We start from the raw sequence: 27,647 nt of genomic DNA on the forward strand, positions 1-27,647 counted from the left end.
GAAAAGGCAAACCTGATAGAAGGTTGCAGCATTTTCCAGGGATATAGAGGTCTTATTTGAACAGAGATTAGACAGCTGTCTCGCTTGATAATTCAATGCGAAACACTAACTTTTCCATGTTGTTGCACAGAGGAAACACAAGCCTATAAAGTTACACAATTGTGAGCGTTGCCAAGGTGCAGTTATTGGGTTTTCTATTTGTGCCATTAGTATGGAATAAGACATTAACACTGGGTAATGCTTGGGAATAATTGCCCCCTCAAACTGCTTGCAGACTTTGTTAGCAAACAGTACGGGGCACTTGGATAACACACCCGCACACATGCACACAGGCACTGCACAGATGGGAGACAGATGTTTCATAGACAAGGTCAAGGAGTCCATAGAGTAATTGTCTGCTCCACCATTTCTCAGTATTCTCTGCATTGTTTGGATCACCACATCCACATAAATCCTGGAAATTTCCTCTGGAATGGAAACCATTCCAGTTTTGCTCTTGTAGACCTGTACAGAGTTTTCTTTTCATGTTTTATCTCTAGCACAAACACACACACAAACATGCACATTAGGACTTTTCATCCAGGCAAATGTTGACATTAAATCTAAAGAAACTTAAATCCATCCCAATTAAATCTGGTCCTGGATTGTTGTTTCATTTGTTATCGTCCTCTTTGTGTTTAGAGAAAGTGCTGGGGATGAGTGCTACAGAGGGATGATGGGACATAAGGAGAGGAGGAGAAGTTTCTAATCTCATTATCTCTGCCTAAACTAATCCACCACAATCGATACCGCCAAATCATCAACAAGCTTTTACATATATTGTACCCATCACAACACAGACACAAACCTCTGTGTGAGATATATGCTTTGTAATTTAAGGTGAGGTAAAGATGTCGGATATGAAAGACGCACTCCTGCTGGGATCAGAAGGAATTAAGAAAACCATCCTGCATGGAGGGAGTGGAGACATTCCAAAGTTTGTCACAGGAGTGAAGGTACTGTAGGCCGACTTCATTTAAACTTTTGGATTATTCTACCACGGATAGGCATAAAAAAACATTTGACTTCATATTGTCTCCGGAGCCCAAAATTAATCGTATTTGACCATTTTTCATGTGATAGGTTAAATTAAAACTATAACTCACAAAGCGAGAAATATAACTCATACTAAAACTGCAGTTTTAATATGTGCACTTAATTATCATAATGTCATCAGCATCACAAGACCATGCAGAAGAAGAAAGGCAGCGACTCTGTGTTATAACACTGTTGTCTGTGGCTAATTTTGATTTTAAGCAGAGCAGATGTACCTTTTTTTAATTACAAAGGAACAGAATGACTGTCTGCACAATGAGCTCAGGAGCTAACTGTGTGTTGCACTTCCTTGAAGTAGTATTTTAATATACACAAAATTAACAATAAAGGAACACAGTTCAGAAAGTTGAACAACAGAGTACAGAAGTTCATATATTTAGCTTTTTAAATATTTGTGGATTTTATCTCCATACTGTGTGCTTATTATTTAATAATTTGCCGCAGGAGGGGCAAAGAGGGATGAGCATGCTCAAGTTACTGTAGTTCCCAAGTTATTGCCAGTAGAGGTCGATAGAAGATGTAGCGGTTTATAACATTTTAATGAGATTTTAATTTTATTTTATGACAATATAAATTATAAGAACATTCTTCAAATGAGAACTGAATTTGAAAAAATGGCTTGGACGTTAAAGACGTATGAAGTTCTCCTTATCTCAGTTACATTATGTGTCACTACTGATCGAGGCTAACTGACTGTCTCATACCCTGTTCTTGTGTTTTCCTAATAATGTTTACTACTCGTTTCTCATGTGCCACTGAAGCCTTTCACAAGGGTCATGAACTCATTGATGAATTTTACTGGTGCTGCGCATTAAAGAACTGGTTTTTCTTTGTTACTACAGCTTGCACACAGTTCTTTTAAAAGGTTTCCATTCCTTGGATATTACAGAACCAGACAACCTTGGCATGTGTGACCTTCCTCCTGTCTGTCTCCTTTGTTGAGTAACTGAGCTGTGTGAAGCTCGTGACGTAACATTTTTGCTGAGATGCTCAAATTTCACTGTTATTCAGACCCATATTTCACCATAATATCTTTTCCCATCACTGAGGTTTGAATACGTTTGCACTTCCTCTTCCACTTTATTCTTCTGGTATTTACACTCATGCTATCGCTATGTTATGTAAACTAACCTGTTTGGGGAGGTACTGCCATCATTTTCTCCAGTTTGTTCATTCTGTAGAGTACTGTGTAAAAATCTTGATCCATCCATTCGCTTCCGCTTATCCTTTTCAGGGTCGCGGGGGGCGCTGGAGCCTATCCCAGCTGTCATAGGGCGAAAGGCGGGGTACACCCTGGACAGGTCGCCAGTCTGTCGCAAATCTTGAGTCAACCTTAATTTCTTTATCTTTTGCTTCCAAGGAGTCAGACTTTTTTGTCATTTTTAAAGTGGTCTTGAAGCTTTCTGAAGCTCTTTTAAAACTGTTCCTTTGGACATCGGCTGCTTTTACATTTTCAGCCCAGTCCTCATCATATAAAAAGGCACCTAAGTCAAGAGATCAACCAGTGTTGTGGCTACACACAACAGTCAACATAGCAAAGAGACTATTTTAAATTGTGTCTTTAGGCACTTTTTTACCAGCAGCCGGATGCAAAAGCAAATGATTTGTTCCCATTTCTTTTGTTGAATCTATGGAAAATGCCAAAGATAACACAGTTTGACAGACATAAAATTTTATTTTTGCACCAACAGGTGATTGCCAAAGAGCTGTTAGCTGAAAACTTGGTATATCTCCTCGTGGTATACAATGTGTCCCTGAAAGACTTTAAAGACACCGGATAACATAAACAGTCTTTAAGAATAGGAGAAAATCTGAAGCCTCATCTGAAATCAGTGGAAGGGTGGCTGTTAATAAGCTATTCTTATAGAAAGGAAAGAGGTGGGGAAAAGGCTGAGGGGTGCAAAACTGCACAAGAACTGGACTGAAAATCAGGTCCAACAGGTTTGATGGAGTGATGAATTCAAATTTGACATTTTTGGTTCAGCTCAGGAGAACACAGAGGCTCTTTAGTGGTTTAAGGGTGTTGGGGATCTTGTTAAAATTGGTGAAATTATGAATGCAGATGAGTTCAGGCAGATTTTGATCCATCATGCAGCACCATCAGGAAAGCATTTGATTGACAGTGGTTTCATTTTTGTCTATATTGTGTTTTTCCATTACGTTTTCAATAAAACACTTAACTATTTCCTATTTTCCTAGCAAATATGAAAAAATAACAGGCGACTCTACTGTATGTAGCAGATTCACACAGCATGGGCCTTTTTCTCCTTACTATTTATCCAGGTGACCTTCCACTTCCGCACGCAGCTGTGTGACGACGAGCGCACGGTGATAGATGACAGCAAAGCGGTTGGAACACCCATGGAGATAGTGATTGGCAACATGTTTAAGCTGGACATCTGGGAGACCCTGTTGTCCTCTATGAGGATCGGTGAAGTGGCGGAGTTCTGGTGTGACACCGTTGTAAGTGCTAATAAAAGCTTTGGTTTTGTATTTATTTGATTGCACGCTCCCTAATTTTCTCACTCGTCTAACTCAAAGTGGATTACATCCTGTTGATCCAAACTTAGTCTGAAAAGTGTGTCCGTGCAGACAGAATGACATCATGCTGCAGATGTGTGAGTTATAAACAATGCTTTAAATAACAAGGAAACAAACTAACACAGGATGAGATGTGTTCCAGATATAGAGGTTGAAGGTTAAGGTATATATGGGACACACAAGTCTTCATAACTTTTGGGTTAGAAGAAAAACTAAATCATCATTTTGTGGTTTTAAACAAACATTCATGCAGCAATAATAACAAGTCGGGTACCGGCTAAAGTTTTACTTTTAATTCACTGAATATATGATTGTTTTTATGAATAATTGTCATCTCATACAGATAAACAAAGACAGATAAAAACTAACAGATAAACAGATCGATCCCTGCAACAGGCTTTATAATATAGACATGCTACCTCAGAATATGTTGTCACATGTTATGTAATCCATAACTTTTTAACTTTTTATGCTAGCGTGTGTGTGTGTGTGTGTGTGTGTGTGTGTGTGTGTGTGTGTGTGTGTGTGTGTGTGTGTGTGTGTGTAAGAGACAGATGGATCGAGGCATACTGTCATTAATCCGCAGCAGCCTCACTTTTCCCTAATCGGCTCTGACTCCTGCTGAATCAGCACTACTGACTCCCCTCCACTCTGATTAGATTTGATGGGGCTTAGAGCTTTTATTCACTCCGAACAACACGTCTGCACGACATAGCCTGCTCCACTGGCTGTGTCGTGCGCTGCCACTCTTCACCCAGCAGAGGGCAAACATAACTTGTTAAGAAAACAAGCTCCAGGGAATGCTGAGTAACTCAATGTAAAATGTTTAGTGCAAAGCTTCAAGATTCTTTATTGTAATTATGCAGTCACATAATGAAATTCTTTGTGTTTAAGTGTCAGCTTAAAACAGGCAAGATTTAAAACAGAAACACACATTAAATAGGCAAACATCCTGGAGCTCATTCCAGCTACCACAGGGCGAGAGGCGGGGCACACCCTGGACAGATCAATAGGGAAACAATTAAAAGTAATATGTATGGAATGTTGCAAAGGGTTGTCCTGTTACTTTTCAAGCAATAAAATTATATCTCTGTGCTGGATTATTAGAGCAGAATTAATAGTGTCACAATTAATATCAGTGTGATCACAGTTCAGCTTCTAAGCATCTTTAAACCTGTTCATTTGGTGTAAATTATGTAATGAATGAGCAATGTTCAGTCAGCACGATAACAGTGTTTTTTTTAGTTGCTGAGTGATGCCATATCGCCATAAAACATATAAATATTTAACAGACAGCCATTTCAAAGACACCAAACTCATGAGGCACAGACTAAAAGTCATGGACTGTTTCGTGATCCACCTCAGTCACTTTAAGTCTTGTATCACCTTGTGATCCTCCTTTCCAGCACACTGGTGTCTATCCACTGGTGTCCAAAAGCATGCGACGCATCGCTGAGGGCAAAGACCCAGTCGACTGGCACATCCATACATGCGGCATGGCCAACATGTTTGCCTACCACAGCCTTGGCTATGAAGACCTGGATGAGCTGATGAAGGAACCGAAGCCGCTCTACTTCGTCCTGGAGCTGCTCAAGGTGAGAAAGAAGAAAGACAACCTGCAAGCTCGCCTACCAAATAAATGCTTTTTAAATTAGGAATATATTTGCATTAAAGGGGTTTAGCATATCTAGACGGGGATGTCAAACTCACTGTACACTTTAATCATAAATGGGCTGTCAGTATAAAGAAGTTTCATTTCACACTTAATCCCTGAGATGTCTGAGTATTAGAAAAAGATTTCAAAGTATATCTCAGTTTTTCTGCATAACAAAGAAACACTGCTGTAGCAAATGAAAGAAATCTGTCAGTATGACTCTTGTGAGTTGTGAGAAATAAATATTTAAAATTAGGGAACAAGTTCTGGTAGCCGGGATTGGAGCCTTTGCCAGGTCTATTTTGGCCCTCAGGCCTTATGTTTGACATCCCGGCTCTGTAGTATAATTGATGGAAAACTGAAGTCCGTGTATGTGCATGTGTGGCTGACAGGTGCAGCAGCCCAGAGAGTACGACAGGGAGACGTGGGCTCTGAGTGATGAGGAGAGGCTGAAGGCCGTTCCTGTGCTGCACGGCCAGGGAAACAAACTCTACAAACAGGGACGTTACCAAGAAGCCACACAGAAATACAAGGAGGCCATCATCTGCATTAAAAATGTTCAGACCAAGGTTAATACTTGAAAAAATTGATCCAAGGCAGAAATTCCTTTACAAAGCACTGATTTGCCATTATATATAGGCATGACTTTGAACCTCTTCCTCCCATATCAGGAGAAAGCATGGGATGTCCCATGGATGAAGCTGGAGAAGATGGCCAACACTTTAACACTTAACTACTGCCAATGTTTGCTCCGCATGGAGGAGTACTACGAGGTCATTGAGCACACAACCGACATTATCAATCAGCACCCAGGTTTGTCACTCATCACAAGCTTTTTAACTCGAGCAAGCGAGGGATCTTAAAGCAGGGGGAGAATTCTCTGCCAAGAGTATTATCACACTTTCCAGCCAGTTGTGAAAGACTGTCACATGGTTTACAGTTTATTCAGGCTTTTTTATATGCCGGGCATGTTTTCATACTGTGAGAATGAGCGTGTGAATTTTTTTATGACGCTTGTAATTGCAGGTTGCATAGTCCCGTTAAAGTCTGATCCTGGTGCCTGTGCGTGTTTTTATCATTCATAGACCTAAACGGTTATGTCAGTTATGTCTTCTCTCACTGCAGAGCTGCATATTTCTATCGCATGACTGCCTGCTTGCAAATGCATAAACAAACAAGCTTATATTTGTCCTGCAGGCATAGTTAAGGCCTACTACCTGCGAGGGAAGGCCCACGTGGAGGTGTGGAACGAGGCGGAGGCCCGGCAGGATTTCAGCAGGGTGCTGGACCTGAACCCGGGCATGAAAAAGGCTGTTAAGAAGGAACTGGCCATACTTAACATGCGTATGGAAGAGAAGAACAAAGAAGACAAGCTCAAATACAAAGGCATGTTTTGACCTGATGAGACTGAGAGCTGATCGACTAAAGAAGAATTCAGCTGTTAAATATCAAACCTCTGCACAGGATACTCACCTACATGAGAGTATCTGATAAAATGATCCATCTTATAAACTGCAAGGTTGTATCAAACTCCAAATTATAGCTGACAACGTGTGTAAAAATGAAACGAAGAACTTTTCATTGTTAAAACCTGACTTATTGTGGTTTATATGTTGTGGATGTGCATTATGATTAAATTGTAATTAATATTTGTTTGTATTTTGACTCCATTATTAAGCATGGCCAAAATATGTACCCAAATGCTATAAGTCAGATTAAAGTCTGAAAGTCTGTACTTTAGTCATATCTTGATTATTTGATTTAAACTCCATTGTGTTGGTGTACAAAATTACAAAACCTTGTGGACCAAACTGTATATCCCTGAAGCCAGAAGCCATTTAGCATAAAGCCTGGGAAGGAAGAGACATCTTCCAGCAAAACGGAAAAACTTTGGTTATAATTTGTGACCTTTGGACTAACCTGGTTGTTTTTTAACCATTTTCCTGTCATTTATATTCCAACCATTTGCTGGTTATAATAACTTGGCATTTGCTCTATACTATGGAGACACGGTTGTGGTTATCTTAGTTTTTAAAGGCCACAAAGAAAGGGAGTACATTTATTTTCCACAAATTAAAATATTTTTAAAACTACTGTTCCGGTTTGCGACGTTGTTGACTCATCGAACTTATTTTTCCATTAACTGACTCGATTCGGGACCAGATGCTCATTATGAATGTGCCAGTAATTTAACTAAGAGGCAATGACCTGAGTTGTGTGAATGTTGTGGAAAATTTTAAATATTATCAAGTCGTCCTGTCAAAAACTGAGAAATTACTTTCTTAGTCTTGCAGAAACGCTGAACGTCCACAAGATGGAGCTCTAACTGTAGCTATACCTCTGCAGCAACCTGATCCCTGATGGGAAAATTACTCTGTCTCAGCAGCATTCACATCTGTCACAGGAGTGTGGGCACTGAAAACTACTCCTTAGTCCCTTCATATATTTACAAATGTGCTGTAAGCTGAAAATAAACTGAATAGGAGAGAAACACTCGTGAACGACACAACTGATTTTAAGTAAATTCTTTAAGAAGAAAATACACTGAAAGCAGACGTGCCTCTGCGTGTACACTGAGATAATATACTAGCTCAATAGCATGACATCATACTGAGAGCTGGGTTTAATTCAGGGAATCCCCGTTTATCAGTGCTTTCCACCCAGCATCCCTATAACAGGTCACCGCTGAATGCTAATGCACCATCAAATGATGATGAAAATCAATAGAAATGTATTAAGAAACACACACACACACATGACATTCAACACAGGCCATTATCACCCCCTTTATGCATTTGTTTTTCGGGAGGTTTGCCTGGTTTAACGCAAGTAAACAAGTAGAATAACATGGTGGTTTAATAGAGAGCCCATTAGAAACCGGATGCTGTCTATCTCAAGAGGATCCTCTTCACACATCTAACAACGTATTTTCCAAATAAATAAATAATATATGTATCTAAATCTGTTCGCAAACTTTGATTTATAAAGATTTGATTTATGGTGAATTGTGTCACTGAACTGCTGCCCAAACATGCCACAACAGCAAATTCTGCATAGCAGCACAACTCGCCATTGGCTCTCGTCCATAAAGCGCTGGTGCTGATGTTGGGAGCGGGGCAGGGAAGGGAGGAGGAGGAGTGGAAGGAGGTAGAAGGGAGGGGGCTCGACAGCCCTGCTTCGCCCGCTTTCAACAGTGCAATGCGCCAAGTTAGCCACAGAGAGCTAGTTACACGGCGGAAGTACAGCGATCATGTAGGCAAAATAAAACGCTGCGAATGTCACATTATAGGAGAAGTACATGAAAGCATGATTTCTGAGATTTTTGTATTTATTTTACTTTATTTTAGAACGTAGGCTGCTTCGTACTGTGTAGCTAACGTATCCAAAAAAGTTGTTGTCTCTTATTTTTTATACTTATGTTGCAGTAACTTGGTAAAGGCATGTGTTCATGAGTTTGGGGTTGTGCCAAAGGACATTAGTATGGCCCATTATAATTTATCATGAGTTACACAGATCTGTGCAAAAGTCTTTAGCCAGACTTTTTTGAAATGGTCTTGCTTGTTTGTTAAGTCACTTAATGATGAGTCATTCGAACTCAACCAATGAATCAGTGTTGACACTTACCAGACAACTTATCAAAGAATCCATTTCAAATATTATCTTTAGGCAATGTGTTACTAGCAAGTGCTCACAAAAACACACAAACTGTTAAGAAGTAGGAAAAAATCCAGCAAACATCCAACACAGGACCTGAGAGATGCATCTGGCCCTTCAGGGCCTCTCTTTAATGAGAGAGGTACAACAGTGAACGTGAACAGCCATTGACCAGTGGTGTTGGTGATCTTGTCAGAATTGGTATTCTCAGACTTTTGATTCAACATGCAATGCTATCTAAGCGTGTGATTGATGACAGCTTTATTTCTCAGCATGGCAGTGATCACAAACACACTAGGCAAGGCAAGGCAAGGCAAGGCAAATTTATTTGTATAGCACAATTCAACAACAAGGTGATTCAAAGTGCTTTACAGAGACATTAGAAACAAAAACAAATAAAAAGCATGATTTAAAATTAATTAAAACAAGCAAACAAACAAACTAACTAAACACACACATTTCACACCTGTTCGCGCGATCTGAACCCTTATCGTAAGGGGAGCTACCAGTCCTTCTGTGGACGAGCTACTTTCTATTTTAAATTCCCTGAATTTAAAATACTCTCTAGACCCAGTCTAGACCCAGTTGGGGAGCTACCCAGAGCTCTAATCCCACACCTGTTCGCGCGATCTGAACCCTTATCGTAAGGGGAGCTACCAGTCCTTCTGTGGACGAGCTACTTTCTATTTTAAATTCCCTGAATTTAAAATACTCTCTAGACCCAGTCTAGACCCAGCTGGGGAGCTACCCAGAGCTCTAAACCCACTTAACAAACAAACAAACAAACAAACAAAACAGTATATAAAATCAAAACAGATAAAATCAGAACAGTAGATAAAATCAGTAGTTAATGTAAGTTTTGAAATTTAAGCTTAACAAACAAACAAAACAGTATATAAAACCAAAACAGATAAAATTAGAAATAGATAAGATCAGTAGTTAGTGTAAGTTTTGAAATTTAAGCTTAAAAGTGTGGATTTGGTGCTTTATTCAAATGCAGCTGAGAACAGGTGAGTCTTCAACCTGGATTTAAATAAACTGAGTGTTTCAGCTGATCTGAGGCTTTCTGGGAGTTTGTTCCAGATATAAGGAGCATAAAAGCTGAATGCAGCTTCTCCGTGTCTGGTTCTGACTCTGGGAACTGATAAAAGACCGGATCCAGATGACCTGAGGGATCTGGATGGTTCATACTGGGTCAGGAGGTCACTGATGTATTTTGGTCCTAAACCATTCAGAGCTTTATAGGCCAGCATCAGAACTTTAAAGTCTATCCTCTGACGGACAGGTAGCCAGTGTAAAGACCTCAGAGCTGGACTGATGTGGTCCACTTTTTTGGTCTTAGTGAGGACTCGAGCAGCAGAGTTCTGAATGAGCTGTAGTTGTCTGACTGATTTTTTAGGTAGACCTGTAAAGATGCTGTTACAGTAATCAAGCCTACTAAAAATGAATGCATGGACTAGTTTTTCCAGGTCCTGTTGAGACATCAGATCTTTTATCCTTGAAATATTCTTGAGGTGATAGTAAGCTGACTTTGTTATTGTCTTAATGTGTTTTTCTAAGTTTAGGTCTGCATCCATCACTACACCCAGATTTCTCGCCTGGTTTGTGGTTTTTAGATGTATAGATTGAAGTTCTCTGGTGACCTGTAATCGTTTTTCTTTGGCGCCAAAGACTATTACTTCAGTTTTGTTTTTGTTTAGTTGGAGAAAATTGTGGCACAACCAGTCATTGATTTCCTCAATGCATTTACCAAGAGCCTGTACAGGGCCTTGGTCTCCTGGTGACATTGTGATATATATTTGTGTGTCATCTGCATAGCTGTGGTAGTTTATTTTGTTGTTCTTTATAATCTGTGCCAGTGGGAGCATGTAAATGTTAAACAGAGGGGGTCCCAAGATGGAACCTTGGGGAACTCCACATGTGATACTTGTCTGCTTAGATGTGAAGTTACCTATTGATACAAAGTATTTCCTGTTTTCTAAGTATGTTTTGAACCAGTTTAGTACAGTTCCTGAAAGACCTGCCCAGTTCTCCAGTCGTTTGAGTAATATGTTGTGGTCAACTGTATCAAATGCTGCACTGAGATCCAGTAAAACTAGGACTGACATTTTTCCACTGTCTGTATTCAGACATATGTCATTAAACACTTTTGTCAGAGCGGTTTCAGTGCTGTGGTTCTGTCTAAAACCTGACTGGAAGGCATCATAGCAGTTATTCTGTGTTAAGAAGTAATTGAGCTGTTGAGAAACTGCTTTTTCAATGATCTTACTTAAAAATGGGAGATTTGAGATCGGCCTGTAGTTGTTCTACCAGTGCATTCAAAGCATACCTGGACCTAATAACACACACACACTATCAATCATGAATTTTTGCCTCCACCTAGAAAAGAACAAAAGCCATCCAGGATTCAAAGGAGAGCTCTGAATGACCTTCGAGAAGCCTGGAGAACTGTTCCTGAAGACTACTTAAAGATATTATAAGAAAGCTTCCAGAAAGAGTTCAGGCTGTGTTGAAGGATGAAGGTGATCATGCCAAATATTGACTTTCATTTTCATTAGGTTGTGTAAACTATATTTTTTCCTTATCTACTGTTCTTTCATTTATGTTTTCAGGTTTCAGTAAATTGCTGCACCTGTTTTCTATTTTTCCACAGATACGTGGGCTAATGAAAGTCTTAGGGGTGGCTCAAGACTTTTGCACAGTACTGTGTGTGCAAAAAAACAAAAGACAAAAAAAGGGGTTTTTTGTCTGTTACTGACGTAGTAAAATAAATAAATAACCTACATGATGCCAGTACAACCAGTTAGGATGAACTCGTTTATTTTCCCTTACTGGCTTTTTGTTGAGAACGCTCGAGTTTTATTTGTGCATCGTCGCCGGAAGTGCCCTGTTTAAATGCGTTAACATGACACTGGTCCCAAGTAGAGTGCAGTGGCTGTGTTCCTGGAGACAGAGGAGGAGAAAGTGTCCGATTTTGGGGGGGTCTGCTTCGAAAATCACGTCTGACTTTGATCTTTCTTTTTTATGAAAGGAGAAGGAAACCCTTGAAGCTACTTCTGCAAGAACAAACAGACACAGGCTCAAGTGGTGGGACTGGATCTAGATCTGCATGGGTGACAGAAGCTCCTCTCACTGATCTGGATGTGTCAAAGAGGAGGGACGGTTTGTGCTGTGAGCTCCTTTTGAAATGACTCAAGTGTCGGGTGTGAACACAAGACAAGTGATCGAAGGAGGAAAATGATGTTTACAGGAGTCAGGCTGCTTTCATCTGATTTTATTCGTTGCTTTTAGGAAGTTTTTCCATCAAATCTCTCCGCCTTTCAGATAATCTAATTTGAAGCCGTCCACCGCACCTCGGCGTGTCAGCTTCTTCGTTATCAAAGTTGATCTCAGCTTTAGAGATTTGTTGTAAAAACGAAAATTTGACTAGTCAAAGTGCCGTCATTCACTGTTTTGTAATCAATCTTAAGACATTTTTAACAGATATTTATTTTCACAAATTTATAAATATATAAATATATCTTTCTAACTGAGAGGTGAACATGGCGATCAACACGGATGCCAACTTCCAGAGATCCAGTTTGGGTGAGGGCGGAGGAGGCGCTCCGCCGCCAGACTTCCAGGAAACTGAGAAACTACTTGCAGTGACCACTGAGCCTGGAGGGAACCAGATGAACATGTCCACCTCCTTCACGGTCAACGTGGGCAGCGACAAGGGTCTGGAAGCCGAGGAGAACGGCCACAGCGTCTCCGTGAGATCGGGCTCCACCGGGCAGCTGGCCGCCTCCGCCCCTCTCTCCCCTTCCAAGGCGAGTCTGAGCCGCTCCTCCACCGGCAACGCAGTCCAGGAGACCCCGAAGCCCCGGGATTACCTCATCCTGGTCATCATCTCCTGCATTTGCCCCGTTTGGCCCATCAGCATCGTGGCACTGGTGTACTCCATCATGGTGAGCATCTTGTTGCCTCGTCAAAAGTGTTAAAACCCCTAAATATGTTATTGCTGGTGCACATGATGGGACAGTGCTATTAGGCTAAGTAAATTAAGATCTTGGAACAAAAGAGGACTGGGTTCTTGAGATTCCATCACTGCTTCTTGCAGTTAAGGCTCACTTTATATTTGAGAATGCCCTTTACCTTTACAGCCTTTTGATATATGAAGGAAGCTTTTTTTTTTTTAAAGTATGGCTATTATCCCTAACTAAGAACCACATTTGCGTTTGGGTGAATGGTCATATTAATTTTAGACAGAAAGACCATTTAGCAGAGCTTGGATGACAATTTAAAAGAGTTTCTGACACTTTTACACTTAAAGGTTTTAAATTTTTGAATATATATATAAATAACAGAAGTGCAAATGTATGTGAAAAACTGAAAAACACTCAGTGCCTCATTATCTTTCACTATTGCTGAGGCTTTAAATGATCTCACGCTGGCTGCTTCCACTCAGCTGCTAGATGGTCTGCTTCAGAGGGGCTGATACTTGATGTATCCCTTCACAGGAAATTTAAGGGTGCAGCTAAGACACTAAAGCTACTTCAGTCAGATATGGCATTACAGAATTGTAAATAAAATGTTGTGTTTTTGCAGATAGACCTTTGTATGGGCTGCATTCCAAAACGCAGCACATGTAACTGATCTGTGATGCTGAGGATGCACTTTCCTGCTGTCTCCCTCTGCAGTGAGGTCTGGAGCGAAGATGGTGGAGCTGTTGTTTGAGGCTCTGCTTTTTAGTATTGTTTTTTTACACAATACTATGCCTATATCTCTCAAAGATACATCAGTACCAGTGTGTGCTGCACATATGAGCTTATAAAAGTGCATAATGCATAATGCAAAGAAAGATGCTTGTGTTTATTTAAAAATGGCATCATTCACATAATTTGTCTGGCAATCAGCAGGAAGTCCAGTGTTTACACACATTTCAAAAAGCTTGGTATATTTAAATCACGTATGTAAATTTGCCTCCATGTGATATACACACACAACTTTTGAAATAAAGTAATTCATAAACAGAACATAGTGTGAAGGTCAAAAATTTTATGTATGTATATATTCTTCTCTACCAATATGTTGAAACTGTATCAAATTCCTGCCTAAATTACCACAGCTATATTTACTATATTTTTACTCTTTTCCACATTTACAATAAAACATCTAAAATAAGAAAAAAGGCTTGTAAACTACAAATCGTATGTATATAGGCTCTTCAAGCTCTGTAACAGCCACAATAGAGCTTAGCAAAGTGTGTTGTTAGCCATAATATCTAATGTGTTCTGCACTGTAAGTGTAGAGAAAGGCAAACTGCTGTTCTTGAGCAGTACAGACACAAACAGCCTATGACGGACCTTTGCAGTAAGTATCTGGAACCATTCTAGCAGAACTCTTTTAGCGCCATCAGTCATAACTTCCCTGTGTCACGATTTTAACTCCTGGTGGCTGACGGCTCCTTAGTTTCAAGCCATTTGTGTTTTTCAGCGCACTTTACTTCTGACACTGTCCAGTAGCCAATTCTCAGATCTACAGAGAAACAAAGCAGAGGAAATGCAGTAAGCCATTAGTTCTGTAATATCACTCTTGCGGGGACTACACACCAAGGGGAATATCAGACGGTATCCACAAGACAGCCTGTACTTCCCTGAGCCATCATCACGAACCCACTGACATTCACAAGTCGGTTGCTGGCTAATGGCATTGAGAGAGAGAGAGAGAGAGAGAGAGAGAGAGAGAGAGAGAGAGAGAGTGTGTGTGTGTGTGTGTGTGTGTGTGTGTGTGTGTGTGTGTGTGTGTGTGTGTGTGAGAGAGAGAGACAGAGAGACAGAGAGAAAGTGTGGCAGAGGGAGGTTTTCACAGAGGGCAGAAGAGAGAAAAGCGAAGGAGGAAGAAACTGGAGCTGGCCACTAACTCAATAGAAGACGAGTGAAGTCAATTTAGTTTCTCTGCAGAGGGCAGATTGCAGCAGTTAGCCAGCTCAGTAGCAGCGATCAACATCCTCTCTCTTTCCTGGGGGGTAAGGAAAGGGGATATGGGCCTCCCAAAGAAGATCAAAACATCATTCGCTACAAGGGCAGATGGGCATGAGAGAGACAGCAAATAGCCATAAAGTAGTTCCTATCACTTGATTAGAAGAAGCTAAATCAGATAGCACAGTCAGATAAGTGCGAGTGAGTCAGAACAGGAAAAACAGAGGTGTACAACGCTCACTTGTGAGCAGATGAATCAAAAGTAATGTGGTTGATACCACACGATACAGCTTTGGAGTGCCAGATTAGTGCTAAGTGCCAGTATTCGCTACTCATCATCCACTGTGAAATGGATATTGCTGGAAAGTCAGATAAAAAAAAAGAGCAACTTTTAAAATGGTATCAATGGGGAGGTGTCAGAGGAAGCTGAACAGACTTTAGAAATTCATTCACAGAAAGACAGAAAGATCAAAAAAGACCATCTTAAGGGGTAGCCTGATATGAAATGCCACAGTTGGTGGTCACTTGCATTATTGATGAGCCTTTAGCTTCCAGTGATCTGGATTCAGACTTCATTTCATGCCAAGAGGGTTTGTGCTTAACAGTCGTGCTATTATGTAACATTAACTGTGCTGTGTGCTGTGTATTCAATTAAAACCTGATGTAAACCATATAGCTTTTGTTTTATAAGTATAGTACGCAATCAACATTTGTAGCTAAGCAATGGCTCAAAAATGGCTGTGTAATGTGATCAGAGTGATAAGCAGCAGTATCTGTGGCACTGTCCCGTAGCTCTAAGTGGCATTTAAGCCTGTTTCAGCTCATTGCTTTAGTTCTTCAGAAATACAGCTGTTTTTAGCAGCAGATTCAAGCAACAAAGCTTTGACAAATCCACAGTATTCCAGCCTGTTCGACACAAAACTGAGCTGCAACAGACCCAAATATTTACCCCAGGAATCTTTCAAACCTCAAACAGAGCTGGAAAGAAACGCAAATATAGGAGTGGATACAAATATATCCAGGTGTTTTGTTTTTAGATCACACACCTGTCTCCAGCTCCAGCTTTAAATACAATCAAAACTCGTGTAATTGTCTGTGTCTAACTGTAAATGCAGACTTCAGTAGATTCTGCTATTATGCAAAACATAAACTATATCACAGAATTTAAGAAAATACACATTTTTGTGTATGTAGACAGTGCAAACATTAAGTAAGATGTATATCCATCTTTTAATCGCTTAAACAGGTAAAAGTATCCATCTGTGTTGGTCCCATTTACCCTTGTAAAAGCGTCAGCATCTTTCCACACTGTAGATGGTGCATTGCTAACAGCAGGAACAGTTACATCCATCATCATCTCCCACTACTTTCAGCAGTAGGAGCACATAAAAGCCAACTTCCAGCTGGCTGCCGCCAAAGATCTCTGACAGATGCTTGGTGGGAAGGACTTGCGGCTGGCAAACGTTGAAGATACGCAGTCAATTATGGTTACTGGAGAGGTTGGGGTAATAGGTTTTTACAGTGCGCACTAGCCTATCCCAGTAATGGGAATGCCCAAACTGCAGGAGCATTACTGCATGTGCTGCAGATTTGCCTGTAAAATATGGTCTCACAATGCTGCACTGGCGGGATGGCTTTGTTTGTGTGTGTATGTGTGTGTGTGTGTGTAGGTAAATGAGATCTTATTAGCAGTCAAGTGCTGCAGTCACCATCAGAGAGCATTTAACACTGTTCTTACCCAATGTGAGCTCATCAGAGTGTTACAGAGAAAAAAGAAAAGCCGTGTGCTACAACTCATTTATCATTTTAAATCAATGAATGCTACAATGTGATCATCCACTGAATAATACAACTGAATGCATAGAAAGTCATGTTTTGAGTACAAGTATAGTACAGAGCACTTACCAGCATAAGGGCCACTAGCTATATGAGTGGCTTATTTGATAATATAGGAGCTTTTAAAATCTTCAAATCCCACTACTCGATGATTTAATATTAAAAATGAATGCATCTTCACTTGTTTTAATTATAATATTGGGACATTTTATTTACAATATTGTACAGAAATCTTGAGCCACCCCTCTTTTCTTTCTATTTTGCCTCCAAAGAACAAGACTTTCTCGTATGATAGTTCTCCAGCCTTCCAGAAGGTCCAGAAGTTTCTTTAGCTGTTTTTCCATTCATTTTCATTCCAGTGCTTCTACCTCACTATATTGAGAGGAATGTTTTTGTTAGGCCACTTAACACTGACCTATGACTCATTCAAACATAAAAAGACATGATAAGTTAGGGGATGAATCAGTGTTGTCTCTACGCAAAGAACTGTATCTTCAGGCACTTTGTTACTAGCAGCCTGCGACAACACACATAAATTGTATTTTGAAGTGGAGAACAAAAGAATAAGAATCTTCAGAAGATAAAGTTATCTGAATGCCATGTCCTTAATAGGGGAAAAGATCCAGCCTGACAGGACCTGAGAGATGCATCTGGCCCTCCAGTTGATCTGAAGGCCCAGATGTTCACTGAAGACTCACGAGATGGTCTCAGTGGAAGGGACTGTCTTCTTCTGGCAAGAAGGCATTGTTGATGAAGGGATACTGGGACAAAGGGCTGAGGTATGCCAAATTGTACAAAAACTGTACTGAAAAATCAGTGGCAACAGTGGAGTGGAGTGGTGAATCCAAATGTGAAATCAGGATGTGCAGAAGAGGTCAGGAGAGAGATACGACAGTGAGTGTCTACAGCCATCTGTAAAACATGGTGGAGGTTCTGTCATGGTTTGGAGCTGCCTATCAGCCAGTGGTGTTGGAAATCTTGACAAAATTGATTACATTTATTTTTATTTATATAAATGACAACAACTGTTGCCTCAAGGTGCTTAATTGATACAATTGTAAACACAGAGAAGTGCCATCAGATGTTAATACCTAATGCAATACCATCTGCAAATCATCTGATTGGTGATAGCTTCAATTTTCAGCATGACAATGGTCGCAAACACTTCCAGTGCAGTAAAATCATACCTGGATAGAAAAACACACATTGGAACTCTATCAGTCATGGACTAACCTTCCCCTAGAGTCCCAACTGCAACACTACTGAAGCAGTGTGGGATCATCTCGACAGACAATGGAATAAAAGGCAGCCAACACCCAAATATTTTCAATGGACCTTCATATTGTCCTTATATATCGTATTTGCATGTGAGCTTACAAATGTTTCAGTAAAACCTATTCTTCATTTTATTAGCAAAATCTGGACAAATGCAACAGAAATCGCTTCAGCACATTAATTTGTGATTAACTACCTGCAAAAAAAAAGTTGTAATAATGGCATTTGCACCAGCTTAAGCTGTGCATTCCAATTGCTAAGTAACAGATGCTAAACTTACTTTTCATTGTGTGATTTGCATCACATTAGATAATGACAGCGGTGTAACTAGACAACTCTTTGCTTTAGAAATCTCACCTGTGGTGAAAGCGTTTCTTAGTGTTTGCCCTTTTTTAGTACAAATAGCCCATTTCTGTTTTGTTTTTGTAGTTGAATTGTATATCGATAAACTGTGTTTGGTTTAACAAACAGATTGCTAATAATAGCATACATTATCCCGATGATAGTGCACTGTGCTATGAACTAAACGATGAAACCTGACTCTGAGTTATTTAAATATGCCTGGCAGTGGTTCACTTATAAATGATCTGCCAATGGATAAAGGTTTATACTATGATGGTCTAGTCTTTAAAAGCATTAGCACTCTGTTAGTTTGTTTGAATTCACAAGCAAATATATAAACACAAGTAAAATCGTATGTAACCATCAGCTACAATGCATTTTATAGCTAGAATAGGTATTGTGCCATCATAGCTCTGGAAGGTTTGATCATTTGGTCGCATGGGTGGTTTGAAATTTTAATGGGCATTTTCTGTAAAAAGTCTAAAAGCCTTGCTAGCCGCTTCCGAGAGACTGCGATGTTCTTTATCCCTCACCGGACCAATGTGATTTAACTTAACATACCAAAACAAAAAACCCTGCAAAAGCCTCGTACAAATTCATTTGGGGATTATAATCTAAAAGTTTTGAAAGACATAATGTATAAACCTGGAAAACGACAGATTTGCTCATAGAAGAAAACATCCTCTCACTGTACACTTCTGCGTTCCACCATGGCTGCTGTTGGTTCTCCATTATTAATGGCAAGTGAGAAAAGAAGCACTTACTGACTTACTACCACCCACACTTGTCTGCTGAACATTTGAACACATTAGAGAGAACGAGTGTGCGTGTGTGTGTGTACAAAGGCAGCACAATGAACACTACAATTAGGGTAGAATTTCCCATTCTGAAAACAAATATGACCCGTAGTCGTGCTGTGAATCAATACAGGCGTGATTCAGTGAAGCAAAGGGTGCCTCCCTTTCACTACACACAGATATTCACAAACACAAATGAAAACCTCTCGCAGGTCTCAAAGGTAACATCCAACAAGACTAGGTCCAAATGAGAGTGCTGACATTGCCTTCCTTTGTTTCTTTTTACTTTCTTATTATCATTATGCAAGTAAAATATCATCTTTTTAAATCACCTCCATTCTCCATTGATGGTTTCTCTCCAAGCTGGCCAAATAGGCTGTGTTTTCTGAAAGGGACTTCCATTGATTTAAGGTGCTGATGCTGCTTTTCTCTATGAGAAAAGATCAATACAGGCTCCAGCGGGACTTTGCACCATAGCTTCACATTGCAGTCCTCAGAGCAAGAAGATGGAGTGTGTCCCTGTGAAAGAGTGAGTGAGTGAGAGTTAAAAAAAAAAAAAAAAGTAATGTTTTTGTTTTACTGTCATGAGCCTGGATTGTGGGATGAGACATTGCATGTAGTAGATATTTAGATTTGATCAAATTTAAATAAATCCTAGAAATAATCGTCCAGTTAAATAGTTTTTGTGATTACGTTTCTTACCATGCAGGATATAGGAGTACATTATATTAGGTGACTGTTTTAAAGCAATTGCATTATATTGAAATATCTTTGTTTTAATTGCGATGCAGCATCTGTCAAAAGTTGAGTTTGAGCCTTTTAGAATTAAAAATTGGGAGGCGTTTGTGAAGCTGCGATAAACTGTGTGAGCAAATCAGTCAGTAATTTAACCCCATAACAGACTAGTGTATTATATTTGATACATACAGTTTTTGAGACTTCAACATTTCAGTGTGATTTTTTTTTTCCCTAAAAAATACAAATATATTGGATAATACACTTTTAAGAAGTAATTCTTTGCCAGGTGTAGCTATCATATTTGCTAAACTTTGTTTTTTGCAAATTATTGCAAATTTCATCTTTTTATAAATGTCAGGAGATTTAATAAATTCTCCATTTATTGGCAATTATTTAACGGTTCAAGTTTGAAGGGGTAAGAAGAATATTTGTCGATGTAAAATTCTGACAAATGTACATTTTTCATCACATGGTCCCAAGGTCCTCCTTAAAAGCAGACGTGAGCTTTTCTCAGAAAGATCTCAAAAAACTACCATCAGTGCATTTCATCTTTGCATCTACAACTAAGAAAAACATAATTTTCATAATTACCAGAGCTGTTAACTTAGAGCAGCTGTTTTGGCCTAATAAATTTGTTAAGCGCTGTGTATTTAATTTATTTCTCCTTTTTTTCCTGCATCTTTAATAATCCAAAACATTCATATTTCACCCATGCCTAGTACCACTTCCTCATCTTCTTAATATTGAGTTCATTATGCACTGGGCAGCTGAAATCCTTTATCATGCAAGAATGTGAAGACATTCTGCTTTGAAAGTATATCATGAGCTCGGTTGTTGTTATTATTTCCCAAACATCAGGCATTATTAAAAGAAGAGATGAATGCCATATTTAAAAGTAGTTTTCCACTCTATCCTAAGGTTGCACTGTCCCAAACCCACGTGTACTAGTGCACAGTAGTATCTTACTACCAGACAGCCTGGAGGCAGAGCATCTCACGGGAGTGAGACGATGGAGTAACAAGTTAGTAATCAGGGGAACTACTCTGTAATTCAATCTGAATTTGAGGCAGTTCCCACCTAACCCCCAACAATCTATTTCTTCAGTATTCAGTGACTGAATGAAGCAAGAAAACAGAGACACCATAGCATGATTTCAAACTAAATTGTGAGGGTAATGTGAAATTAAGAATAGTGGATTACTTCCTGAAATTCTCTTATGAACTATGAAGTTCTCAATCGCTGCTAAACTCAGGTGTAGGCAGGTTTCATTGCTGCAGTCACACATGGACTGAGTCATGATCCTTCTTCTACCTGCAAATCACCTCTTACTTTTAATTCTGATGAAAATGCTTTTAATTTCAGTCAGTGTTAATTATATTTGTTTTATTAACACTTTCATACACACAATGCCGTTTATATTTAAAGCATTTGAACTTTCATATGTAAAATGGGGAAAAATCTTTTGAGGAATACGATAGTGTAGTTAAACTGTCAAACTGATGAATTTCTTTGTTTTGTTTTTGTTTTTTAACTTTTCATATTTTTATATCTGTAACTCCAACCTGTGTAGAGCTTATATGTATTTTAGTCTTAGGACAGTAGGGCAGCACTTTCTTTCTTCTAATACCAGATAAGTTTTGGTGAGAGTTCCAATTTCTGTTTTATCACCTCTGCTTTGAAAAGACTCATCCTGGACACCTGCTGAAGTATTTAAACGCCATCTCCATTCAGGTTGATCAGGTTGTTTAGTTGCTCTAGTACTCAAGTGAAACTTAAGTTATAGAGCAAATACTTGGAGTGATATATGTAAACTATAGGCAAAACACACACATGATGAAATTTTGTTTTATGACTAAATAAATGAAAAACAGCAACATAAGATTTTTTATCTGATGTGTGCATGTACATGCTGCAATACCGTGAAGAACAGTGTTCCTTTGTGTGGATTCCCTTTCACAAAATAAAAACATACACTGTTAAAAAACCCTGCCAATCCAATGAAAAGCCTGAGACATCAGTAACGGGAGATTTGATCTTTGGGGTGACTCACATAAAAGCAATGCAGAAGGCTGAGAATTCCCATCCATCACACCTTTCACACATACGCATGAATCACTCTGTCTCCGTATCTGCAGTGTACAAGCAAAGCAATATACGTTCAGCATTAAAATGATATACAACCCCTTCATACTGCTGCACTCACCGACTCCATCCAATTGGCTCTGCAAGTCACATTCTTCCATCAGTCCCAATCTGCCGGCATGAGATTTGCCCGTTTACAGTTGAAATAAATTACTCTCTGCATTTCACAAGTCAACATTACTGTGCTGCATGTTTATCAATTTCTTTTTAAAATAAGTATTGATTAACTATATGATAAATATTTTAAAGTGTAACTCTTGAAGAGCTGCTTCAGTATTTTCCTCCGGCCAGGAACTTCATCATTTGTCCAGTAAAGCCACGATCCCTTCTCTGCACATGTCAAAACCATCACAGCTTTGCCTCTAACATTGTTTCCAAAGCACTGTGAGATGTCACTCTGACATAATCATTTCTAACCCTGTCCATCATGGTCTCTTTGTCAGTGCCACAGCAGGTCTCACTACCATCTTGTAAACTTTCCCTTTGACTTTGATACTCTTTACATTTTCATCTTTCCACCTGCCACTCTCTCATTCACACACACGTATTCTGTTTGCTACTACTGACTTTCATTCCTTTTCTCTCCAGAGCATACCTCCACCTGTCCAGGCTCCACAGAGTCCACAGAGACCCCTGCCTGCTTTCCTTTGGCTTTGCCACCTCTCTTTTTTATATTATTAGCCTCCAGTACTCTGTGCACTTCATTCATCTTCCTGACTATCCCACTGTTTCTTCACTAACCTTTGAGTGTTTTCTTGCACTTCCTCTTTCCACCACCAAGTCTCTTTGTCCTGTGTCGTCTGCCCAGAAGATACCCCAAACACCAGTAACTTTTCCCCACCACCCAGAGCTTGTCTCAACTCACTTCTACTTGTTCTTGGTGTCCAAAGTCATTCTACAGACTACCATCTGATGCTGCCTAACTACATTGTCCCCATGAAAACTTTTGAGGGTTAGACTTTTCAAAGAGCCACAGGTTAGAGTGTGAATAATTATTGGTACACCTCAGCGCTTCAGTGTATATGCCGAAAGAAAAACCAGCTCTGGAGAACATACGGGTGTTTTATGTTTTCAGTGTAAAATATGTACTAATCTGGACATTTTTCAAGAACTTTTCACATTTGTTTCACCCATAAATGGGAAAAGCATTGCACTTTAGTACATAAGCTCAGTGAGCAATGGTTTATATGTATCTTGAATTTCACACCTTACACTCAATGTGTGTGAAGACTTGTGTATGTTCGTGAGTTAATAAAGGTTTTTTTTAATCACCTATTTCTTTTTTTAAATGTTAAATCACATTACACCAGATCAGCAAAATCCATCGATGAGCCTGACTGATCCAGGATGATTAGTTCAGTAGTTTCAGGGTGTTCAAAATTGATAATAATCAAACAATTTGGAGTTCTTCAGGTGCAGGTGCAATAACTCAGGTTTTGGGGCAGTCACAAAGTCTTAGTGCTGCTTGGTCTTATTAGTTTTTCCTACACAAACTGGAAAAATAAAGAAATTAGAGGAAGAACTGGATTAATTACAAATAATACTTTATAGGGTTCCTGCTACATCACTGTTTGCATCTCTAGCTTTATCCAAGAACTCATAAATATGTAGATGAAAATCTCCACCCTAAGTGTATCCTTGGTTTGGCTGGTTCGACAGATCTTCCTAAAAATGTTTGGTCTACTACCTAATATATTAAATTTGTTTAATAGTCTTGCTGCTTTTGTGTGTCCTCAGTCCAGAAACAGTCTCCAGGCGGGGGACATAGACGGGGCCAAGAGGCTGGGTAAACTGGCTCGTCTGCTCAGTATCGTCTCCATTGTCTTGGGCGTGGTCATGATCACAGTCTACGTCTCAGTTTCAGGTACATTCATTGAATCAAGCAGGACAAATTTTTGAGGACAGTGATGTTATCATGATGGTGTCCAGTGTGCTGCACCGAGATTTAGATTGAGGTTTAAAGTGTAGCTGTAGGAGGAACTATCTACTCAGAAGGGTAGTCCAAGAAACATCTGCCAAGGCAGCTCACTCTCTCGGCAGAGTGTTCCTGGTAACTCATTTTGTTTACTTTCTTCTTTTTAAACATACGTTAAGAAGTTTGTAGTGCAGTAAAAATGAGATAAGAGTAGCATGACAGATGTTTACATTGATTACATTATTGTCATTTTGACTTTTATATCAATCTTGAAGGAGAGGTCAGAGGTCAAACGCTAAAACTTTTAAATTCTTATAAGGCTTTTTGTCAATTTTCAACCAATAAATCATTAAGTTGACCTTGAAGATAAGGCCCCTCTACACTCAAAGTTTTATCAAAATCAGAATCCAAAATTTTTCAAGCGATCTTGTTTACAGACAGAAAGAATGACATGCTTCAGATGTGTTTCCTGTTTTCAACTTTGCCAACATCTGTGTGTGTGTTACATTTACTTTTGCTGCAATCATAAGTGTGTAACATACTTCTTCTCTTTCCCTTTTTTACAGTTTCCAAATGAACTCGCGAGAGATGATCTTTCAGCAAGTAAACAAATGAAAAACACCATTCAGAGATGCATGTATTAGAATCTGGTTAGCATTTGCTTGACAAAAATAATGAAAATCCTGATGTAAATCTGTCAGGTTAAAACAGAGGAGGAAGAAAATGCAGATTTGTTTGTGGTCAGAAGGAACCCCGTGTGTTTCCCAGTGTGGAACATGGACTTCTCTCAATGAAGACAATAATCTGTGTATGAGGAGAGAGCGACTTTCTCTGTATGAGATGGAGCTTCTTTCGAAAAATGGATTTGGGGTTTGGTCGCCAAACTTTGGACAGCTGCATATAATCCTCATATATTCCTCATCGAATCTTTTGCATTCAAAGCATATACAGTTACAAATATATTTGAAATGTGGATAGAAAAAAATTACATATATACATTGTATATGTACATTTTATATGTTTGTATGCCAAGCGGTGCTGGGTTTGCTAAGGCTGTCATAGTGGCTGCTTTGTCAGTACCTGGATGCTCAGTGGAAACTCAAAGGTTTGTGAAAGTGGGCAGGGGACATAATTGTTTTTATTTATTATAATTTTTCATTGAAAACAAAAAAAAACAAGACCAAGTGCATGCCTGAATGTAGATCACCGAACCTCTGCCTTCATTTTGACTGTTATTTCCATGTTTCTTACCTTTTCCAGGAGTCTGAGAGACTAGCAGGTTTGCACATGTGAGACTGTTTTGTGTACATCTAATTATTTACCACAAACATGACTTAGTCTCAGCTACACCTTCAGGTGTTGTTTCTCCTCACCATATTCCCTTATAATTAATTTTACGTGTGTGCGTGCACGCGTGTGTGTGCACGTGTGTTTGCTGCCTTTCTACACCATTGGCATTGTTATACAATGACTGTTAAATGTCACTGATTATTTCACTGAATGTTTTTTCCAGCTTGTTGTATTGGTATAAAATGTATTTATATAGGAAAATATATATGCAATATGTACGCATGCTTCTTTTTTTTTAAACAACGAGCGGGTCTATAAGTTTAACTTAGTAACAATGAAAAGCATTTAAACAAAAAACACAAGCATTCTGTAAAGTTCAAGCCTGACAAATTGTCTGTATTCATAATTTTATCGAAGAGATGCAGTTTATTGTTCTGCCTGTGGATACATATAACAAGTATGTTACAGTGACATGTACCAGGCTTGTGAGCAGAGATAAAATTCAGTAACACTATGTTGCATTATTCAGATCATTTGGATAGATTTTGGGGGCAATAATGTTATTTGGATGGCGGGGTTAATTTACATTTTGTATCATTTTCATTTTGATAAGTTGCAGTGCTTGTTTTCACTTGCTCATACAGTTCAAACAAGTGAAACCTTATAGCTATATTATGCTGCTAAAGTGATACTACCAAGTCCTCATCATCATCAGTGAAAGGATGTACAACTGCTAACTGTCGAGTTAACAGACTTTCAAGTCCCCGTTCATACTCGTGGTTGTACAAAAAGTCACTTTAGCAAAACATCCGAAAGCAGCAAAATCCAAAGATGCCCTACTGTTTACGTAGTGCAGGCGACAGCCCTACTGTTTTTCTTACATCTACATTTTTCATCTGGAACAATTGGCGAGCAGAAGCCAACTGTCAGTAAAACAGTTCAAACTTTTCCACTTCATTTCCGTGTATTAATGTGTTTCCTTTCCAGTATATTGTATGTGCCAGTTCACCTCTCTGTGGTGTACATTTTGCATGTCAGGAATAAACATTACCATGCATGGTCCAAGTTGTGCCTTCTCATGGTAACTTCCAATTCACAAGGAATTGTGTTGACCACAGCCATGCTAGCAACTTTCTGAGTCTGTAGTCTATAGATAGCATGTTGTTTCAAATAAATGTAAATATTCCAATAATTATATCAATAAAAACACCAACATGTTGATCGCAACGGCGATCGTGGCTCAAGAGTTGGCAGTTCGTCTTGTAATCGGAAGGTTGCCGGTTCGAGCCCCGGTTCGGACAGTCTCGGTCGTTGTGTCCTTGGGCAAGACACTTCACCCGTTGCCTACTGGAGGTGGTCAGAGGACCCGGTGGCGCCAGTGTCCGTTAGCCTCGCCTCTGTCAGTGCACCCCAGGGCAGCTGTGGCTACAATGTAGCTTGCCATCACCAGTGTGTGAATGACTGAATGTAGTGTAAAGCACTTTGGGGTCCTTAGGGACTAAGTAAAGCGCTATACAAATACAGGCCATTTGTCACTTAGACCTTTATGGGTCAGACCCCAGTTTGCCTACATGGTGAGGACCACAGGAGGTGTCGAGCTCACACACGTTTTTGGAAGGAGTTGTGTTTCGGTCACACAAACACTACACACATGCATGTCATCACTGCGGTAGGGCAGCAAGACTTTGTATGCAGAGACTTCAGCAGATCCAACTTCCCAAACCCTTTCACAATCATCCTACTGTCTGTCAATGTGAACAGATTCACTATTGATGTATATATACACACACACACACAGACACGTACAGTGTGAAACTGATGACAACTGAATGAAGATAAAAGAGCTCAAGTTCAGATTTTCCTTGTCTGCCTGCGTTTGTTAAATAACTGCTTAAATAAGCAGTTATTTGTCACTTAAATAGTTATTTGTGCTTAAATAAGCAGTTATTTCGTTAACTCTGTTTTCCTGGGTCTTTTCACGTGTGCTATGAATAAATCTTCTTTTTTTCGGTACCGGTACTAGTTTTGTTTTGTTGTATTCATCCGCGACACCTTAAAGGCCGGTACGTGAAAATATTGTCGGGCACAAACCGGTTCGTGGCGCAAAAAAGGTTGGGGTTGATCTGAAAAGGTTGATCTACACGCTTCTCACATCGCCTAGATTTAAAATCAATGTTACAACAATAAAAAGAAAAACATTGCAGAATTTCACAGAGTTGCGAAAGCATCATGAAGCATATGAATCAGAAAAAAAGTACAAATAGAACCAAAGTGTGAAATCCACAAGCTGCTTCAGAACACACAGTATGCGCCACAGATTGTACATAATTGTTGGCCAACACTGCTCAAGATGCTGCAGGTTAACCTGCAGTCCAAAACAAAGAAAAACCACCCATTCAGCACATAAA

The 27,647-nt window shown here is 39.5% G+C and overlaps 2 protein-coding genes across 3 annotated transcripts; both read left to right on the plus strand.

Moving 5' to 3' along the window:
• The first annotated feature begins 750 nt into the window (after positions 1-750).
• Positions 751-6,939, plus strand: aipl1 (aryl hydrocarbon receptor interacting protein-like 1). The gene is made up of 6 exons (XM_086261441.1): positions 751-995; positions 3,379-3,558; positions 5,043-5,231; positions 5,683-5,859; positions 5,962-6,103; positions 6,488-6,939. Exons 1-6 carry the CDS (start codon positions 891-893, stop codon positions 6,685-6,687), a joined length of 993 nt encoding a protein of 330 aa, XP_086117567.1. The 5' UTR covers positions 751-890; the 3' UTR covers positions 6,688-6,939.
• Positions 6,940-11,868: 4,929 nt separating this feature from the next.
• trarg1a (trafficking regulator of GLUT4 (SLC2A4) 1a) lies at positions 11,869-26,469 on the plus strand. 2 transcript variants are annotated; one of them, XM_086261442.1, is made up of 3 exons: positions 11,869-12,891; positions 23,772-23,898; positions 24,516-26,469. In XM_086261442.1, exons 1-3 carry the CDS (start codon positions 12,487-12,489, stop codon positions 24,524-24,526), a joined length of 543 nt encoding a protein of 180 aa, XP_086117568.1. In that variant the 5' UTR covers positions 11,869-12,486; the 3' UTR covers positions 24,527-26,469. The 2 variants fall into 2 exon arrangements, with proteins under 2 accessions (XP_086117568.1, XP_086117569.1); XM_086261443.1 differs by lacking the exons at positions 23,772-23,898; positions 24,516-26,469 and adding an exon at positions 13,532-14,164.
• Positions 26,470-27,647: the final 1,178 nt, after the last annotated feature.

This window comes from Aulonocara sp. 'chitande type north' Nkhata Bay, linkage group LG14 (genome assembly GCF_057382095.1).
Source record: "Aulonocara sp. 'chitande type north' Nkhata Bay isolate Kocher_YH1m ecotype deep benthic linkage group LG14, A_spYH_male_GT1.1, whole genome shotgun sequence".
NCBI lineage: Eukaryota > Metazoa > Chordata > Actinopteri > Cichliformes > Cichlidae > Aulonocara > Aulonocara sp. 'chitande type north' Nkhata Bay.

What these genes read in the sequence shown, in the direction of transcription:
- trarg1a (XM_086261442.1), top strand. Translation starts at nt 12,487, where the DNA reads ATGGCGATCAACACGGATGCCAACTTCCAGAGATCCAGTTTGGGTGAG. An exon ending in CACTGGTGTACTCCATCATG is followed by an intron (nt 12,892 to 23,771) that starts GTGAGCATCTTG and finishes GTGTGTCCTCAG; the next exon opens with TCCAGAAACAGTCTCCAGGC.
- aipl1 (XM_086261441.1), top strand. Translation starts at nt 891, where the DNA reads ATGTCGGATATGAAAGACGCACTCCTGCTGGGATCAGAAGGAATTAAG. An exon ending in TCGTCCTGGAGCTGCTCAAG is followed by an intron (nt 5,232 to 5,682) that starts GTGAGAAAGAAG and finishes TGTGGCTGACAG; the next exon opens with GTGCAGCAGCCCAGAGAGTA. An exon ending in CATTATCAATCAGCACCCAG is followed by an intron (nt 6,104 to 6,487) that starts GTTTGTCACTCA and finishes TTTGTCCTGCAG; the next exon opens with GCATAGTTAAGGCCTACTAC.